This window comes from Lithobates pipiens, unplaced genomic scaffold, assembly GCF_037356315.1.
Source record: "Lithobates pipiens isolate NorthernLeopardFrog02 unplaced genomic scaffold, aLitPip1_a1.2 Scaffold_24, whole genome shotgun sequence".
Taxonomy (NCBI): domain Eukaryota; kingdom Metazoa; phylum Chordata; class Amphibia; order Anura; family Ranidae; genus Lithobates; species Lithobates pipiens.
In genome coordinates this window covers 9,279,916-9,294,917 of record NW_027507786.1, presented here as the reverse complement: position 1 = coordinate 9,294,917, position 15,002 = coordinate 9,279,916, and the positions used below count along the sequence as shown (strand labels likewise).

General features: G+C 43.7%; 1 protein-coding gene across 11 annotated transcripts in view; it reads right to left on the bottom strand.

Moving 5' to 3' along the window:
* The window catches only part of MICAL2 (microtubule associated monooxygenase, calponin and LIM domain containing 2), a 392,610-nt gene that overhangs the window by 37,354 nt on the left and 340,254 nt on the right, over positions 1-15,002 (bottom strand). For all 11 annotated transcript variants that reach the window (XM_077453572.1, XM_077453576.1, XM_077453578.1 and 8 more), the window contains 4 exons: positions 14,164-14,246; positions 11,094-12,144; positions 7,185-7,270; positions 5,654-5,746 (listed from right to left, as the gene is read on the bottom strand). In XM_077453572.1, the coding sequence (XP_077309698.1) occupies positions 5,654-5,746; positions 7,185-7,270; positions 11,094-12,144; positions 14,164-14,246 (1,313 nt within the window). The remainder of the gene's footprint in view (positions 1-5,653; positions 5,747-7,184; positions 7,271-11,093; positions 12,145-14,163; positions 14,247-15,002) is intronic.

Genomic DNA, 15,002 nt, shown 5'->3' with positions numbered 1-15,002 from the left:
TCAATGGTCTGGTGACACAGTGCGATGCCGCTCAGCTCCATGCCATAGACGTGCATTCTGCCAGCTTGGGTCGCACGGCGCTCTCCGGCTGAACTATGGCAGACTGGAGGAAGTCATTTCATTTATTAATCTTGAAGCTTTTCCGATCACAGCTCTGCTCCCCTCCCCCCTCCCCCACTATTTCCTGTGCCAGCTTCGGGTATTTCATGTCATTCACACTGCGCCTCCTGGACCGGCTTAATGCCAGTTTGTGCCAAGCAGACACAGCTTATTCCTTCGACCAGAGACCCGGCAAAAATAACCTTCGCGTTTCTTCTAGCCTACCGTGAAATGACTGAGACATGCAGAGACCTCCATTAACAGTGCGGGTCGGATTATTACCACCTTGTGCCAGCTGGAAATGAGAATCCAAAAACAAAAAAAAAAACATTTTTTTTCAAGAAGTTTAAAATAATTCCCATAAACCGGTAAGGATCAGTGCCCATGGTGATATTAGGTGTTCAAAGAAAGAGACTCCTCTTTCTTAAGCCTGCAGTGAATCTCAACTGCCTGACCTGTGCATGAACTCTGAGACTGACTACCCCCCTCCCCCCCCCCCCCCCCCCCACCTTCAGTGCATGCAATACACTCACCGGCCACTTTATTAGGTACCCCTGTTCCAATTGCTTGCTAACAAAAATTGCTAATCAGCCAATCACATGGCAGCAACTGCATTTAGGCATCTAGATGTGGCGAAGACGACTTGCTGAAGTTCAAACCGAGCGTCAGAATAGGGGAAGAAAGGGGATTTAAGTGACTTTGAACGCGCCATGGTTGCTGGTATATGAGTATTTCAAAACCGCTGATCTGCTGGGATTTTCCCACACAGCCATCTCTCGGGTTTACAGGGTCTCTCAACCGTCGAGTAGTCCGTCCCTCGTATTGGATATTACATGATCTACAGGTGATGACATAGGCCAGGAATTTCGTGTTACAATTAATGAATGAAGGAATCTTGATGATTTTGCCGGTGGTGGGCAATAAGCACACGTTTTACTTCCACATCTAACAGTGCCTTTGAACTGCAACCAATGAGAGCCTGAACCGGTGCTGGTGTATAAACCAAGAGATAAATACCACCCCCCCCCCCTGCCCCGGTGTAGGAACCTGGCGAGGTACCGTTCTGATTAGAAGAGCTGTCTTTTCAGGCTTATTTACAAAGAAAGAAAGGGACATGTTTATTCCAGATTGCCCGATCATACCAACGTTTCACCATCTTCCCGAAATTCATAAAGGGGATAGACCCCCTGTTTGGTAGACCCATCGTTGCGGGTATTGGATCACTGGGCAAACGTCTGGGCCGATGGGTAGACGATCAATTACAGCCCCTAGTGAGCGATTTACCAGCATTCCTCAGAGACACTAAATGTCTTTAGGGGTCGGTGGTCCTACAGCTATGACTAAGCACCACTAACGGTGCGAAACGCATCAGTCATCATCTATACCTGTGCATCTGTTGCTGTATGGACTTCGTTTTGTCAATAAAGGCATTATATCAGAGTGCAGCTGTCCCATTTTATTTTTCTTGTTATTGCCTTTGCTGAGGCGGCACCCTTCTTCTCCTGAACACAAGGACGGTGTGGACACGGGATCATCACCTGGAGCAGCAATTGCTTTGAACTTTGTGTTTTGGACCATCTAGCGAGAGGCAGTTGTGTGGAGGAAAATGCCTGGTTGATGTCAGAGGAGAATGGGCAGACTGGTTCCAGATGATAGAAAGGCAACAGTAACTCAAATAACCACTCATTGCAGGTATGCAGAATACCATCTCTGAACGCACAACGCATCCAACCTTAAAGCAGATGGGCTGCAGCAGCAGAAGAACTCACCGGGAGCCACTCCTGTCAGCTAAGAACAGGAAACTGAGGCTGCAATTGGCACAGGATCACCAAAATTGGACAATAGAAGATTGGAAAAACGTTGCCTGGTCTGATGAGTCTGGATTTCAGATGCGACATTCAGATGGTGGGGTCAGAATTTGGCGCATGGATCCATCCTGCCTTGTATCACCGGTTCAGGCTGGTGGTGGGGGTGTAATGGTGTGGGGGATGGGGTATCACCGGTTCAGGCTGGTGGTGGGGGTGTAATGGTGTGGGGGATGGGGTATCACCGGTTCAGGCTGGTGGTGGGGGTGTAATGGTGTGGGGGATGGGGTATCACCGGTTCAGGCTGGTGGTGGGGGTGTAATGGTGTGGGGGATGGGGTATCACCGGTTCAGGCTGGTGGTGGAGGTGTAATGGTGTGAGGGGGAGATTTTCTTGGCACACTTTGGGCCCCTTTAGTACCAATTGAGCATGGTTTACACACCACGACCTATCTGAGTATTGTTGCTGACCATGTCCATCCCTTTATCACTACAGTGTCCCCGTCTTCTGATGGCTCCTTCCAGCAGGATAATGCCCCATGTCACAAATCTCCAATCATCTCACCACTGGACAATGAGGTCCCTGTCCTCCAATGGCCTCCACACTCACCACATCTCATCCAATAGAGGGCCTTTGGGATGTGGTGGAACGGGAGAGATTGGCACCATGGATGGGCAGCTGACAAATCTGCAGCAACTGTGTGATGTTATCATGTCACTATGGAGCAAAATCTCTGAGGAACGTTTCCAACACCTTGTTGTATCTATGTCCAACCCGCTACTAGCAAGGTGGACCCAACAAAGTGTCCGGTGGGTGTTTTGTCCCTGCTTTATGCAGATTGGAGAGTCCGCAAATAAGAGTTCATTTCAATCACCCATCCTTGTCTCTCTTCTCTCATCTCCTCATTTCTGAGTCCAGGGCAGGAACTGATATACTGATATAGAAAAAGAACGACATACAGATCAACCAAAACTTTATGACCACCCACCTTATATTGTATAGGTCCCCCTTTCTGCCCCAACAACAGCCCTGACCCGTTGAGGCATAGACTGCATTAGACCTCTGAAGGTACATTCTGGTCTCTGGCATCAAGACGTCAGTAGCAGATCCTTTAAGTCCATTAAGCTGTAAGGTGCGGCATCCTTGTTTTTCCCGGCACATCCCACAGATGCTCAACTGGATTAAGATCTGGAGAATCTAGAGGCCAAGTCAACACCTCAAACATGTTGTGTTCCTCCAACCATTCGTGACTTCCTCAGACCAGGCCATTTTCTTCCATTGCTCCGTAGTCCAGTTTTGATGCTCACATGCCCATTGTAGGAGCTTTTGGCTGTGGACACGGGTCAGCATGGACACCCTGACTGGTTTGTGGCTAGGCAGCCCCATGCGTAACAACCTGTGATGCTCTGTGTGTTCTGACACCTTTCTATAGGAACCAGCAATTTGAGGTACAGTAGGTCTTCTTTTGGTTCAGAATACATGGGCCAGCCTTCAAACCTCACGTGCATCAATGAGCCCTGGCAGCCCATAATCTTGTTGCCGGTTTGCCAATTTTCCTTCCTTGGACCACTTCTGGTAGGTCCTGACCACTGCAGACCAGGAATATTCATCAAGAGCTGCAGTTTTGGTATTTGGACACAGTCATCTTGCCAACACCATTTAGCCCTTATCAAAGTCGCTCAAATCCTTACACTTGACCATTTTTCTGCTTTCAACACATCAATTTCAAGGACAACATGTTCACTTGCTGCCAAATATATTCCACCCAGATATTTATATCACTAGAGGGGTCACCAGCAGGAGGAAGGAGGTCCTGATTCCTCTATATAAATCTTAATATCACTAGAGGGACCACTAGCAGGAGGAAGGAGGTCCTGATTCCTTTGTATAGATCTCTATATCACTAGAGGGGTCACCAGCAGGAGGAAGGAGGTCCTGATTCCCCTATATAGATTGTGATATCACTAGAGGGACCACCAGCAGGGGGAAGGAGGTCCTGATTCCTCTATATAGATCTTTATATCACTAGAGAGACCACCAGCAGGAGGAAGGAGGTCCTGATTCCTCTATATAGATTGTGATATCACTAGAGGGACCACCAGCAGGTGGAAGGAGGTCCTGATTCCCCTATATAGATCTTTATATCACTAGAAAGACCACCAGCAGGAGGAAGGAGGTCCTGATTCCTCTATATAGATTGTGATATCACTAGAGGGACCACCAGCAGGTGGAAGGAGGTCCTGATTCCCCTATATAGATCTTTATATCACTAGAGGGACCACCAGCAGGTGAAAGGAGGTCCTGATTCCCCTATATAGATCTTTATATCACTAGCAGGTGAAAGGAGGTCCTGATTCCCCTATATAGATCTTTATATCACTAGAGGGACCACCAGCAGGTGGAAGGAGGTCCTGATTCCCCTATATAGATCTTTATATCACTAGAGGGACCACCAGCAGATGGAAGGAGGTCCTGATTCCCCTATATAGATCTTTATATCACTAGAGAGACCACCAGCAGGAGGAAGGAGGTCCTGATTCCTCTATATAGATTGTGATATCACTAGAGGGACCACCAGCAGATGGAAGGAGGTCCTGATTCCCCTATATAGATCTTTATATCACTAGAGGGACCACCAGCAGGAGGAAGGGGGTCCTGATTCCTCTATATAGATCTTTATATCACTAGCAGGAGGAAGGAGGTCCTGATTCCTCTATATAGATTGTGATATCACTAGAGGGACCACCAGCAGATAGAAGGAGGTCCTGATTCCCCTATATAGAGCTTTATATCACTAGAGGGACCACCAGCAGGTGGAAGGAGGTCCTGATTCCTCTATATAGATCTTTATATCACTAGCAGGTGGAAGGAGGTCCTGATTCCTCTATATAGATCTTTATATCACTAGAAGAGTCACCAACAGGAGGAAGGAGGTCCTGATTCTTCTGTATAGATATTTTTATCATTAGAGGGGTCACTAGCAGGAGGAAGGAGATCTTAATTCCTCTATATAGATCTTCATATAACTAGAGGGACCATCAGCAAGGGGAAGAAGGTCCTGATTCCTTTATATATAGATATTTATATCACTAGGGGGGTCACCAGCAGGAGGAAGGAGGTCCTGATTCTTCTATAAAGATATTTTTATCATTGGAGGGTTCACTAGCAGGAGGAAGGAGGTCCTGACTCCTCTATATAGATCTTTAGTTAGACCCCCATTTAGAACACTGGGTCTAGTTCTGGAGACCCCACTTACAAAAAGATAATCGATGAGTTTGAATGAGTCCCAAGATGGCCAACTGAAACGGTGAAAGGTCTGAGGTATAAAACATATCAGGAGAGACTTCAGGAACTTAATATGTACAGTCTGGAGGAAAGAAGGGAAAGGATGGACGTGACTGAAGCCTTTCAATACATGAAGGGGGTGAATAAGGTTCAGGAGGGAATTTCAATATGAAGCTCAGATTAAGAACATTGGGAAGTGACCGCAAACTGGCAGGAGAAAAGTTCAAAACTAACCTTAGAAAGTATTATTTTACCGAAAGAGTAGTTGATGCTTGGAATAGGCTTCCAGCAGAGGCAGCGAGCCAGTCAACAGTTAGTAAATTTAAGCATGCTTGCGACAAACAGAGATCGGTGGGAAAAAAAAGTTAAGAAAGCAAAAAACAAACAAACAAGAAAACAAAAGTAAAGGGGCAGATGGAACGGACCACGTGGTCATTTTGTGCCGTCACTCTTCTATGTCTCACCTGAGCCTTGTGCAGTCTCTTCAGCTCCTCCTGTTTGGCTCTCAGTCTGGCATCTCTCTCCATCCTCCTCCGCTGTTTAGAAGCTGGGGAATTCTGCAAGAAGAGGTGAACATGTGGTGGATGCATTAGTTTTCTTTTTATTTTTAGGCTTTTTCCCCGTCTTTTTTTCACCTGGTGATCGGCTGTTGATTGGATAGATTGATAGCAGCGCAGCCATTGGCTCCCGCTGCTGTCAATCAAATCCAATGACGCGGCTGCCGGGGGGGGGGGGGGGGGGTCGAGGCCGAGTCCTGCATTCGGCATCTATGGACGCAGAATTCTGGACTCGGGAGCTTGCCCGCAAGGCACTGAGCTCTCCCGGGGGGGGGGGGGGGGGGGGGTTATCTAATGCGGGGAAGAGCCAAGAGAGCTGCTGAGGGACCCCAGAAGTCGAGGAGCAGGGCCACTCTGTGCAAAACGAGTTGCACAGTGGAGGTAAGTATGACATGTTTGTTATTTAAAAAAAAATAAAAAAATAAAAAATGTTAGTGTCACTTTAAGTCCTAGTTATAAACAATTTGTTGTGCAATTATCTCAACATTTTCTGCTGTCACAAATAATCCCCTTTATGTGTCTAATATGTGTATTTCCTGTGATCTTCAGCTCCATCTAGTGACCATAACTCAGTATTAACCTGATTGTGGAAATACAAGCAAAAAATACCTCATTACGGCCACTAGATGGAGCTGAGGATTAAGGAAAATAAACATATTAGACACATTATGAGGATTATTCGCGATGGGTGTGTGAATGCTGAGGCTTTTACACAGCATATTTTTTTAGAACTAGACCCCCTATAAGTCACCGACCAGGAATTATGCTACCTTCATGTAAAAAAAAAGTTCATATTAAAGCCTCGTTCCAGCGAAGACTTTGAATTTAGTTTTCGCAGAATTCTCAGATAGCGGTTCCTACTGCTGTCTGCGTCCCCCGATGCCTTGGACTGCTCACTGGCAGTCAGGGATGGAGGAGCGGTGGGGGTGGGGTAAGGGTGAGTATCAAGTGGTCATGCGGCGCGACTTTTATGAGTTACAGCTACTTTGCCCCCCCCCCCGAGTGGGTCTTATAGAAATGCAGATTCCAACCTGGTTCGGCAGGATTTTCACAGTGTCTCCAGGCAGGACAGAAGCTTATAGGAAAAGATTGCCGCTCCAAAAAGCTCCAGACCTTTAGAACCACCCACCCTATTATGAACTCGCAGGTGCTGGCTCTGCACAAACTTGGAAGAAAAAAGAAGTCCTGGACGGCCGCACACTGCTGAAGGCATCTTTATTAGTGTAATAAAATCCAATACAGTCACTTCATATGCGAAAGAAACAGGGAGAAGCAGCTAACGCGTTTCACACCATATGGTGGTGCTTAATCATGATTAAGCACCACCATGTGGTGTGAAACGCGCTAGCTTTCAAATGTTATTGTGCATTCCTATTGGTCAGCTGCTGAAAACTAGTACCGGGGGAGGAGGGGGGGGGGGTGTTTAGGAAAAGGTTACCTTAAATGATGAGGAGTGTGCATACGGTAAATCTTCTTCGGAGGAACTTGAGTAATTCTCACTTTTTGCCACTCTGTTTTTCATTTCTGAAACAATTAAAAAAACAAAAACAAAATGTAATTGTCAGTTTAGGCGCAGAATGGATTTCGGAAACACCTGGCACCGGCTGGCGTACATCTCCACCATCCTGGGCCCTAGGGGATGTTTTATGCCTGGCTCCTGTCCAGGCCCCCGGGGGCCCCCCGTTCCTGACAATCCCGGCTCTGTGTGTAGCTGAGACAGCGGCAGACAAGGCGCTTGGCGCGGTTGTATCTGTAAACAGCAATTAGCCGGGGTGACAGCGCATTGAACGCACTTAAGGGCTCCGTCTCCAATTAAAAATGGATGTTTCAAGGTTTGCGATGTATACGTATTTTTTTTTTTTCATTTTAATAAATTATGGCGGAACGCTCGCCAGCTCTCAGAAAAAAATTAGTCTTCTGAGTCTTTTTGCGTCTGGAACGCGGCCCGCTACGCGACATCTGTTCAGCGTCCCGGGCCTGTGGCGTCGGGGTGTCTAAAACACAAATACACTTTGTGAATAACATACTGGAAAGGACATGGGGGGGGGAGGGGCTGTGGTCATACACAGCCAATCAGAATTCAGCTAATGCAGCAAGGCCTATGAAAGGTTATTTCTGATTGGTGTAGAATGTAATGTATCTCACTAGCTCATTATTTACCAAAAAAAAATAAAAAATCTTACTTTAGGATGCTGCTCTTTTCTGCTCAGATCCTTCTCAGTTTTTTGATGAAGAGCCGTTCTTCATTAGAACTGTTCATGAAATCCTACAGTGCATGGCTTCAGCAACTGTCAAGTGTGTGCACGGGCTTGGTGACAGTTAAAGCCCAATGCCAGAGGAAGGACGGGATAGAGCCACTGTCAGGTTTTTATTGGTGTATGTTTCCTTGCATTGTTCAAGTGACAGCGATCGTGAGGGTGTCCCCGGGACATGAAATAAGGCATCATGTGCCCAGTGGGGACAAGGATAGCAAAAACAAACCTGAAAATCGAATCCCTTCCCCGTCCAAGGGTTGAAGTATAAAAGACAAACAAAGCTATTCTAGACTAGAAAAATAGCAAAAGACAGATAGATAGGCAGACAGACAGACAGAGAAAGAAAGAAAGAAAAAGAGAAAGAAAGTAAGAAAGAAAGAAAGAAAGAAAAAGAGAACGAAAAAGAGAAATAAAGAAAGAAAAAAAGAAAAAGAGAAAGAAAAAGAGAAAGAAAGAAAAAGAGAAAGAAAGAAAGAAAGAAAGAAAGAAAGAAAGAAAGAAAGAAAGAAAGAAAGAAAGAAAGAGAGATAAAGAAAGAAGGGAAGAAAAAGAGAAAGAAAGAAAGAAAACGAAAAAGAAAGAAAGAAAGAAAACGAGAAAGAATGAAAATCATAGAGAAAGAAAGAAATAGAAATATTCCAAAACATTGATTAGAAAGAAAGAAATATAGAGATAGAAAGATAGATAGAAAGATAGCTAGAGAGAGATATAGATAACAGAGATAGAAAGAAAGAAAGAAAAAAAAATATAAAATATAAAAAGATAAGAAAAATAGATGAAAGAAAGAACAAAAGAAAGAAGGAATATAAATAGAGATAGATAGACTGATGAATACATTGATAGATGAAATAAATAGAGAAAGAGAGAAAGAAAGAAATATAAAATATAAAAGAAAGAAAGAAAGAATATATAGCAATAGATATAAAGATAGAAAGAACAAAAAAGAGAGAAAGAGAGAGAGAGAGAGAGAGATAGGAAGAAAGAGAAAATATAGAAAGAAAGAACGAAAGAAAGAAAAAAACAGAGATAAAAAGAAAAAAAGAAAGAAAGAAAAAAGATAGAAAGAAAGATAAAAAAAATAGATAGAGATAGATAGATAAATAATAGAAACAGAGATAGAAAGAAAGAAAGCATTAGAAAATATAAAAAGATAGCATAGATAGATGAAAGAAAGAACAAAAGAAAGAAGGAACATAAATAGAGATAGATAGACTGATGAATAGATTGATAGATAAAAGAAAGATAGATAGATAGATAGATTGATTGATTTATATATAAAAGAAAGAAAGAAAGAAATATAAAATATAAAGAAGATAGTTTAGACAGATCAATGATAGATATAAATATAGAAGAGAAAGAAAGGAAGAAAGAATTAGATAATAGCTAAATAATATAAAGAGATAGATAGATAGATAGATAGATAGATAGATAGATAGATAGATAGATATAATAATATAATACAGTTATATATAATAGAAAATAATAAATACACATTAGTTAGATAGATAGACAGAAATAATATAAATGGAGATAGATTGATAGAAATAGATATATAATAGCAAGGAAGAGAAATTGATAGAAATAGATCCCGGTAACACTTGGTAATAAATAATAATGATCATTAACACAGTCAGTTACCATAGAAGCCATTTACAAATCGCTTTATCTCTTTTACCGCCGTGGAATATTCCGGCATCTCGATGCCCTTTTACTTGCACATGTAAATAATAGTCTGTAGCGGCGAGGTCTGCGGGGCAAGGCCGCTGCATATTGTTTTAGAAGCACTCAGCTTAACAATGTCGGTTTGCAGAAAGGAGAAGTTATTAATTGTTTATCACAATATGCAGACACAGACACCTCCTGACACCCATCATCCGCCGAGATAGGACTGGAACGCTTACAAAGCGCACTAATGCCCCCATTAATGTGCCGCTTATGGAGGACTAGCGGAAGTCAAGGGCACCAATAGGGAACACACGTGTACCTGGCCAGTAGGGGCCAAGGTCCACAATGAGAACTCAGTGTTTCCAAATGTTTTCTATGAGGAGCGCTGGTGATAAATACAAATATTGTTGATTGAACAGCTTTGGCACAGAATGTTATTTTTAAAAAAAAAAACACTTGAATTAAAGGTAGGCAGGAAATTTGATATTTACCCGATTAAAATGAAAAAGCAAAAATATATCAAAATAAAAGCGAATAGCATTAAAATATAAAATAAAAAAAGCAGCTTCTTTTGCAATATCCACTTTCAAGCCAGAGTTCTCCCTCTGCAGTACTTCTTTTCCACCACAAGATGTCCGCATTCTGATGGCCAACAGAAGTCTTCTCTCATCCCGGACCAGCCCCCAACCTGTGACTGGACTGTGAAAGAAGAAGCAGCACAGTGATGAGCTCACCTCTCTGTCACTCTGATCTCTCCTCCTATCAGTATGCTCCTCGTCAGAGAACACAAACTGATTGGCTCCTTGTGCTGCTTCTTCCTCTCTAAATGCCACATCTGTCCCATTCAAAAAATTATTTCACTTCCTGTCCCCTCCTGTCGCAGAGACAGAAGAGGAATCGAGTAGAAATCCCCTTGTTGCCGCCAGGGATTAAAAAGGGTTGAGGTTCATACTTTTTAGTTACATATAGAATGGGGGGAGGGGGGTATGACACTTGCCTAGAAGCTACAGTTGTCACCAAAACAGACGGTGAGGGAAAATTGCCCAATGGGGGACACCTGTTCTTGCAACTTCCAGGCAAGTGTCATAACCCCCCCCCCCCCCATTCTATATAAAGCCCATGGAAAATATAGGGTACTGAAACTTGCTGCTGAAATACGGGCAAACGCAGTTTTAAGCCTTGACATGTTGGGTATCTATTTACTCGGCACAACCTCATTTTTTTACATTTTAAGAAAATCGGGTAATATATTGCGTCTGTGTGCCATAAAGTAAACTTTTTTTTTTTTAACGTGTCCAAAAAATGCGAAAATGGCCCTGGCAGTGAAATTCTACTTTCAATTTAAAATATATTCAGTATTTTTTAGTCTTAAAAATAATTAAATGCATCTGTCACAAAGCTGTACCTTCCCTCTAACATTCACTCACCTGGGTGAGGAATGGAAAGCAGACTAGAAACTGCCACTGAACTGGCCCGGGGTCTCTCCTCCGCTTCTTTTTCATTTGCCTTCCTCCTAATGGCCCATGGAATATACCAAGAGTCATTGGAAAATGCACTTGAAGGATTTTCGGAGGGCCTGGCGATTGACCTCAAAGACGAAAAAATGGAGTCTTTCCTGTTCCGGAAAGGATTATCTGAAAAAGCGCTGGTTTGGTGGTTCTCTCTGAGGGTGAACCTCTCCAACATTTTTGGCATGTCCTCCACCTTAGAAGAAATGTTGGATCTCTGAGAAGAATTCCAAGACGGACCCTCTTTAGACGTTCTGAAATCACCTCGAGGTGTGGAGGTGCGGTAAGACACAAAGTTCATTTCGGTATCATTAAGGTCGGTCTGGTTGTCCGAATTGCTAAAGCTCTTTCTGAAAAACGTACTGGGAATATCAAAATAGTTTGTCGGCGATGCCGGCTTGGGTTTAGCAGCTGGTTTTGGGCTCTCAGAAGTAGACCCGACTGAACGCAAGAAGGACCTTTTTATGGCGCTGGACAAGATGGAGAATGCCGACTTTGGTTTGCTCTCAGCCTCCCCTCCTGGGTTGTGATTGACATAAGAGGGCTGCTCAGGAAAGTTTTTGGTTTGCCTGGGGTTGGCTGAATTCCAGTCTAGAAGGTTCGATTTTTCCTCGTTGGAGAGGACTAACTTTTTTAACGTTGGGTTTGCCAGTTTGTTCGGCTCATGATGTTGCAGGTCTTGCTTGTTCCTTTCATCCTTTCGCTCTTCTCTTTCAAAAACATCACAGTGTTCTGTGAAATACTTGGAAGGGTTCTCCAATGGGTTGTTGGAATACTGATAAGTGGAATTTGGATACAAAGTCCTAGGTGCCCCATTGTCACTGTGTTTTGGGGCCACATGGTTGCTGGACAAAGCTTTGTAATGAGGAACATAAAACGGTATGTCCGGGCAATCCTCCTCGGGAGCTTTATAACTCTGGCCAGCAAGGTGAGGCTGGGTGAAATGTTCTGGAGTATTGTCGCTAAACACCTGTGTAAGAAAGACAGTTAAATACCAAAATGAGCACAGCACTGAGTATCAAAATGGCCTCCTACATCATTATACTCTACAAGGAGAAGATGGAGAAGGAAAAAAAGAAGAAGGAGGGGAGGGAGAAGAAGGAGAAGGACAAGGAGAAGAAAGACAAGGAAAAGGAGGAGGAAGAGAAGAAGAAGAAGGACGTGGAGGAGAAGGAGAAGAAAGAGAAGGAAAAGTAGAAGAATGAAAAAAAGGAGGAGAAGGAAGAGAAAAAGGTGAAAAAGGAGGAGAAGGAGAAGAAGGACAAGAAAAATGGAAATTAGGAGGAGATAGTGAAGCAGAAGGAGAAGAAAGAGAATGATGGAAGGGAGAAGGAGAAGAAGGACAAGAAGGAGAAGGGGAAAAGGTGGAGGAAAATTAGAAGAAAGAAAAGTAGAAGGAGAAGAAGGAGAAAGAGGAGAAGAAGGAAAAAGAGAAGAAGAAGGAGAAAGATAAAGAGCAGGAGTAGAAGAAGGCGAAAAAGGAGGAGAAGGAGAAAAGGGAGAAGAAGAAGGAAAAGAAGGAGGAGATGGAAAAGAAGGAGAGGAGGAGGAGAACAAGAACGAAAAGTAGACGAAGGGAAAAAATTAGGAGTAGAAGGACAAGAAGGAAAAGAAGGAGAGGAGGAGAAGGGGAGGGAGAAGGAGGAAAAGTAGAGGGAGAAGGAAAAGAAGAAGGAGAAGAAATAGAAGGAAAAGTAGAAGAATGAAAAAAAGGAGGAAAAGAAGGAAGAGAAAAAGGCGAAGAATGAGATGAAGAAGAAGGACAGGAAGGAGGAGAAGAAGTAGAAGAAGAAAGCGAAGGAGTAGAAGAAGGTGAAGGAGAAGAAGGAGGACAAGAAGAATGGTAATTAGGAGGAGAGAGTGAAGAAAAGGGGAGAAGAAAGAGAATGATGAGAGGGTGAAGGAGAAGAAGGATAAGAAGGGGAAAAAGGAGGAGCATAAGTAGAAGAAAGAAAAGGAGGAGGAGAAGAAGGAAAAGGAAAAGAAGGAGAAGGAGAAGGAGAAGAAGAAGGAAAATAAGGAGGAGAAGGAAAAGGAGAGGAGGAGAAGGAGGAAAAGTAGAGGGGAAGGAAAAGAAAAAGAAGAAGGAGAAGAAGAAGTAGGAGAACGAAAAGTAGAAAAAGGGAATAAATGAGGAGTAGAAGGACAAGAAGGAAAAGAAGGAGAGGAGGAGAAGGGGAGGGAGAAGGTGGAAAAGTATAGGGAGAAGTAAAAGAAGAAGGAGAGGGAGAAGGAGAAGAAAGAGAAGGAAAAGTAGAAGAATGAAAAAAAGGAGGAGAAGAAGGAAGAGAAAAAGGCGAAGAAGGAGATAGAGAAGAAGAAGTACAAGAAGGAGGAGAAGAAGTAGAAGAAGAAAGAGAAGGAGTAGAAGAAGGTGAAGGAGGAGAAGAAGGAGGGGAATTAGGAGGAGAGAGTGAAGCGAAGAGAGAGAAGAAAAAGAATAATGAGAGGGTGAAGGAGAAGAAGGACGAGAAGGGGAAAAAGGAGGAGCAAAAGTAGAAGAAAGAAAAGGAGAAAAAGAAGAAGGAAAAGAAGGAGAGGAGGAGAAGGGAAGAGAGAAGGAGGAAAAGTAAAGTGAGAAGGAAAATAAGAAGGAGAAGGAGAACAAAAAGTAGAAGAAGGGAAAAAAGGAGTGGAAGGACAAGATGGAAAAAAGGAGAAGAAGGCGGAGCAGAAGGACAAGGGCACAAAGGAGAAGGACAAGAAGAAGAAGGAACTTTTATTTTTATGGTTCAAAAGGTGTAAAGTACAGTATATGTGGATTTCCTGAGTCTCCTCCTATTGATCGGGCGGCAACATTTTAGCTTCATAGTAAGCCAAAAGGTGAAAGGATGCAGCAGGGGCTAATCTGTGTCAGACATTTGTGAGCACAGTCAAGAACTGCACAGGCAGTGATCAAATATGAGTAGGCGTGGTTATTTTTATATCACCCCTACTCTTCATTGATCGCTTTATAAAAGGTATATCCCTCTATGCCCCCCTCACTTACCTCATCATCTGGAAAACTGAGAGCAGTGGGAGAGCCATCTCTTGCCACATGTGAAGATCTCCGACCAATTAGAAGTGGGAAAGCTAAGAAAGATAAATGAAAGTCAGTACATGACTCCATTTTCAAAAATCCCATATACAGTAAAACAAAAAACAAACAAACAAAAAACCCCCCCACAAAACCATGTATATAAATATAAGGAGCTTTCCTTTAAGTGCCCCCCCCCCCAAAAAAAAAAAGAAATTGAGCACTAATCTGCATGCTTACCCCTAAGCATAAATCCCCCTCCTCCCAGAACAATTCTGCCTTCTGCTCCCCTGCTGAAATCTCCCCCCCCCCAGCACAAATGTTTGCCCCCCCGCTCTAGCTCAAATCCTCTCTCTCCCCAAACACATCACCCCCCCCAAAAAAACTCACTCCTCCTAGCAAAAATGTTATACTCCTCAAATTTCCCCCCGAGTACACCCCCCCACTCCAAACCCAATCATCGCCACTGGCAAAAATACCCCCCCCCATAAAAAAATGACCACTCCTAGCATAAATCGCCTCTCCCCTCTACCATATCAATTCTTCTAGCACAAACATCCCATATCCCCCCTCCTAGCACAAATCCCCCCCCCCCATCCTCCCTCACAACAAAAATCCCCCACTCCCCAAATCCCTTTTTCTAGCACCCCTCACCAAATTTCCCCTCCTAGAAAAATTCTTACCCCCTGCTGCCTCCCACATTCCCCCACCTAACACAAATTCCCCCCCCCCATCTCCTTGTGGTGCCCCCCTCCAATCTCACATTCTACCACAGTGCCCAGGGCAGTCTCCCCTACACCAGAAACGGGTCA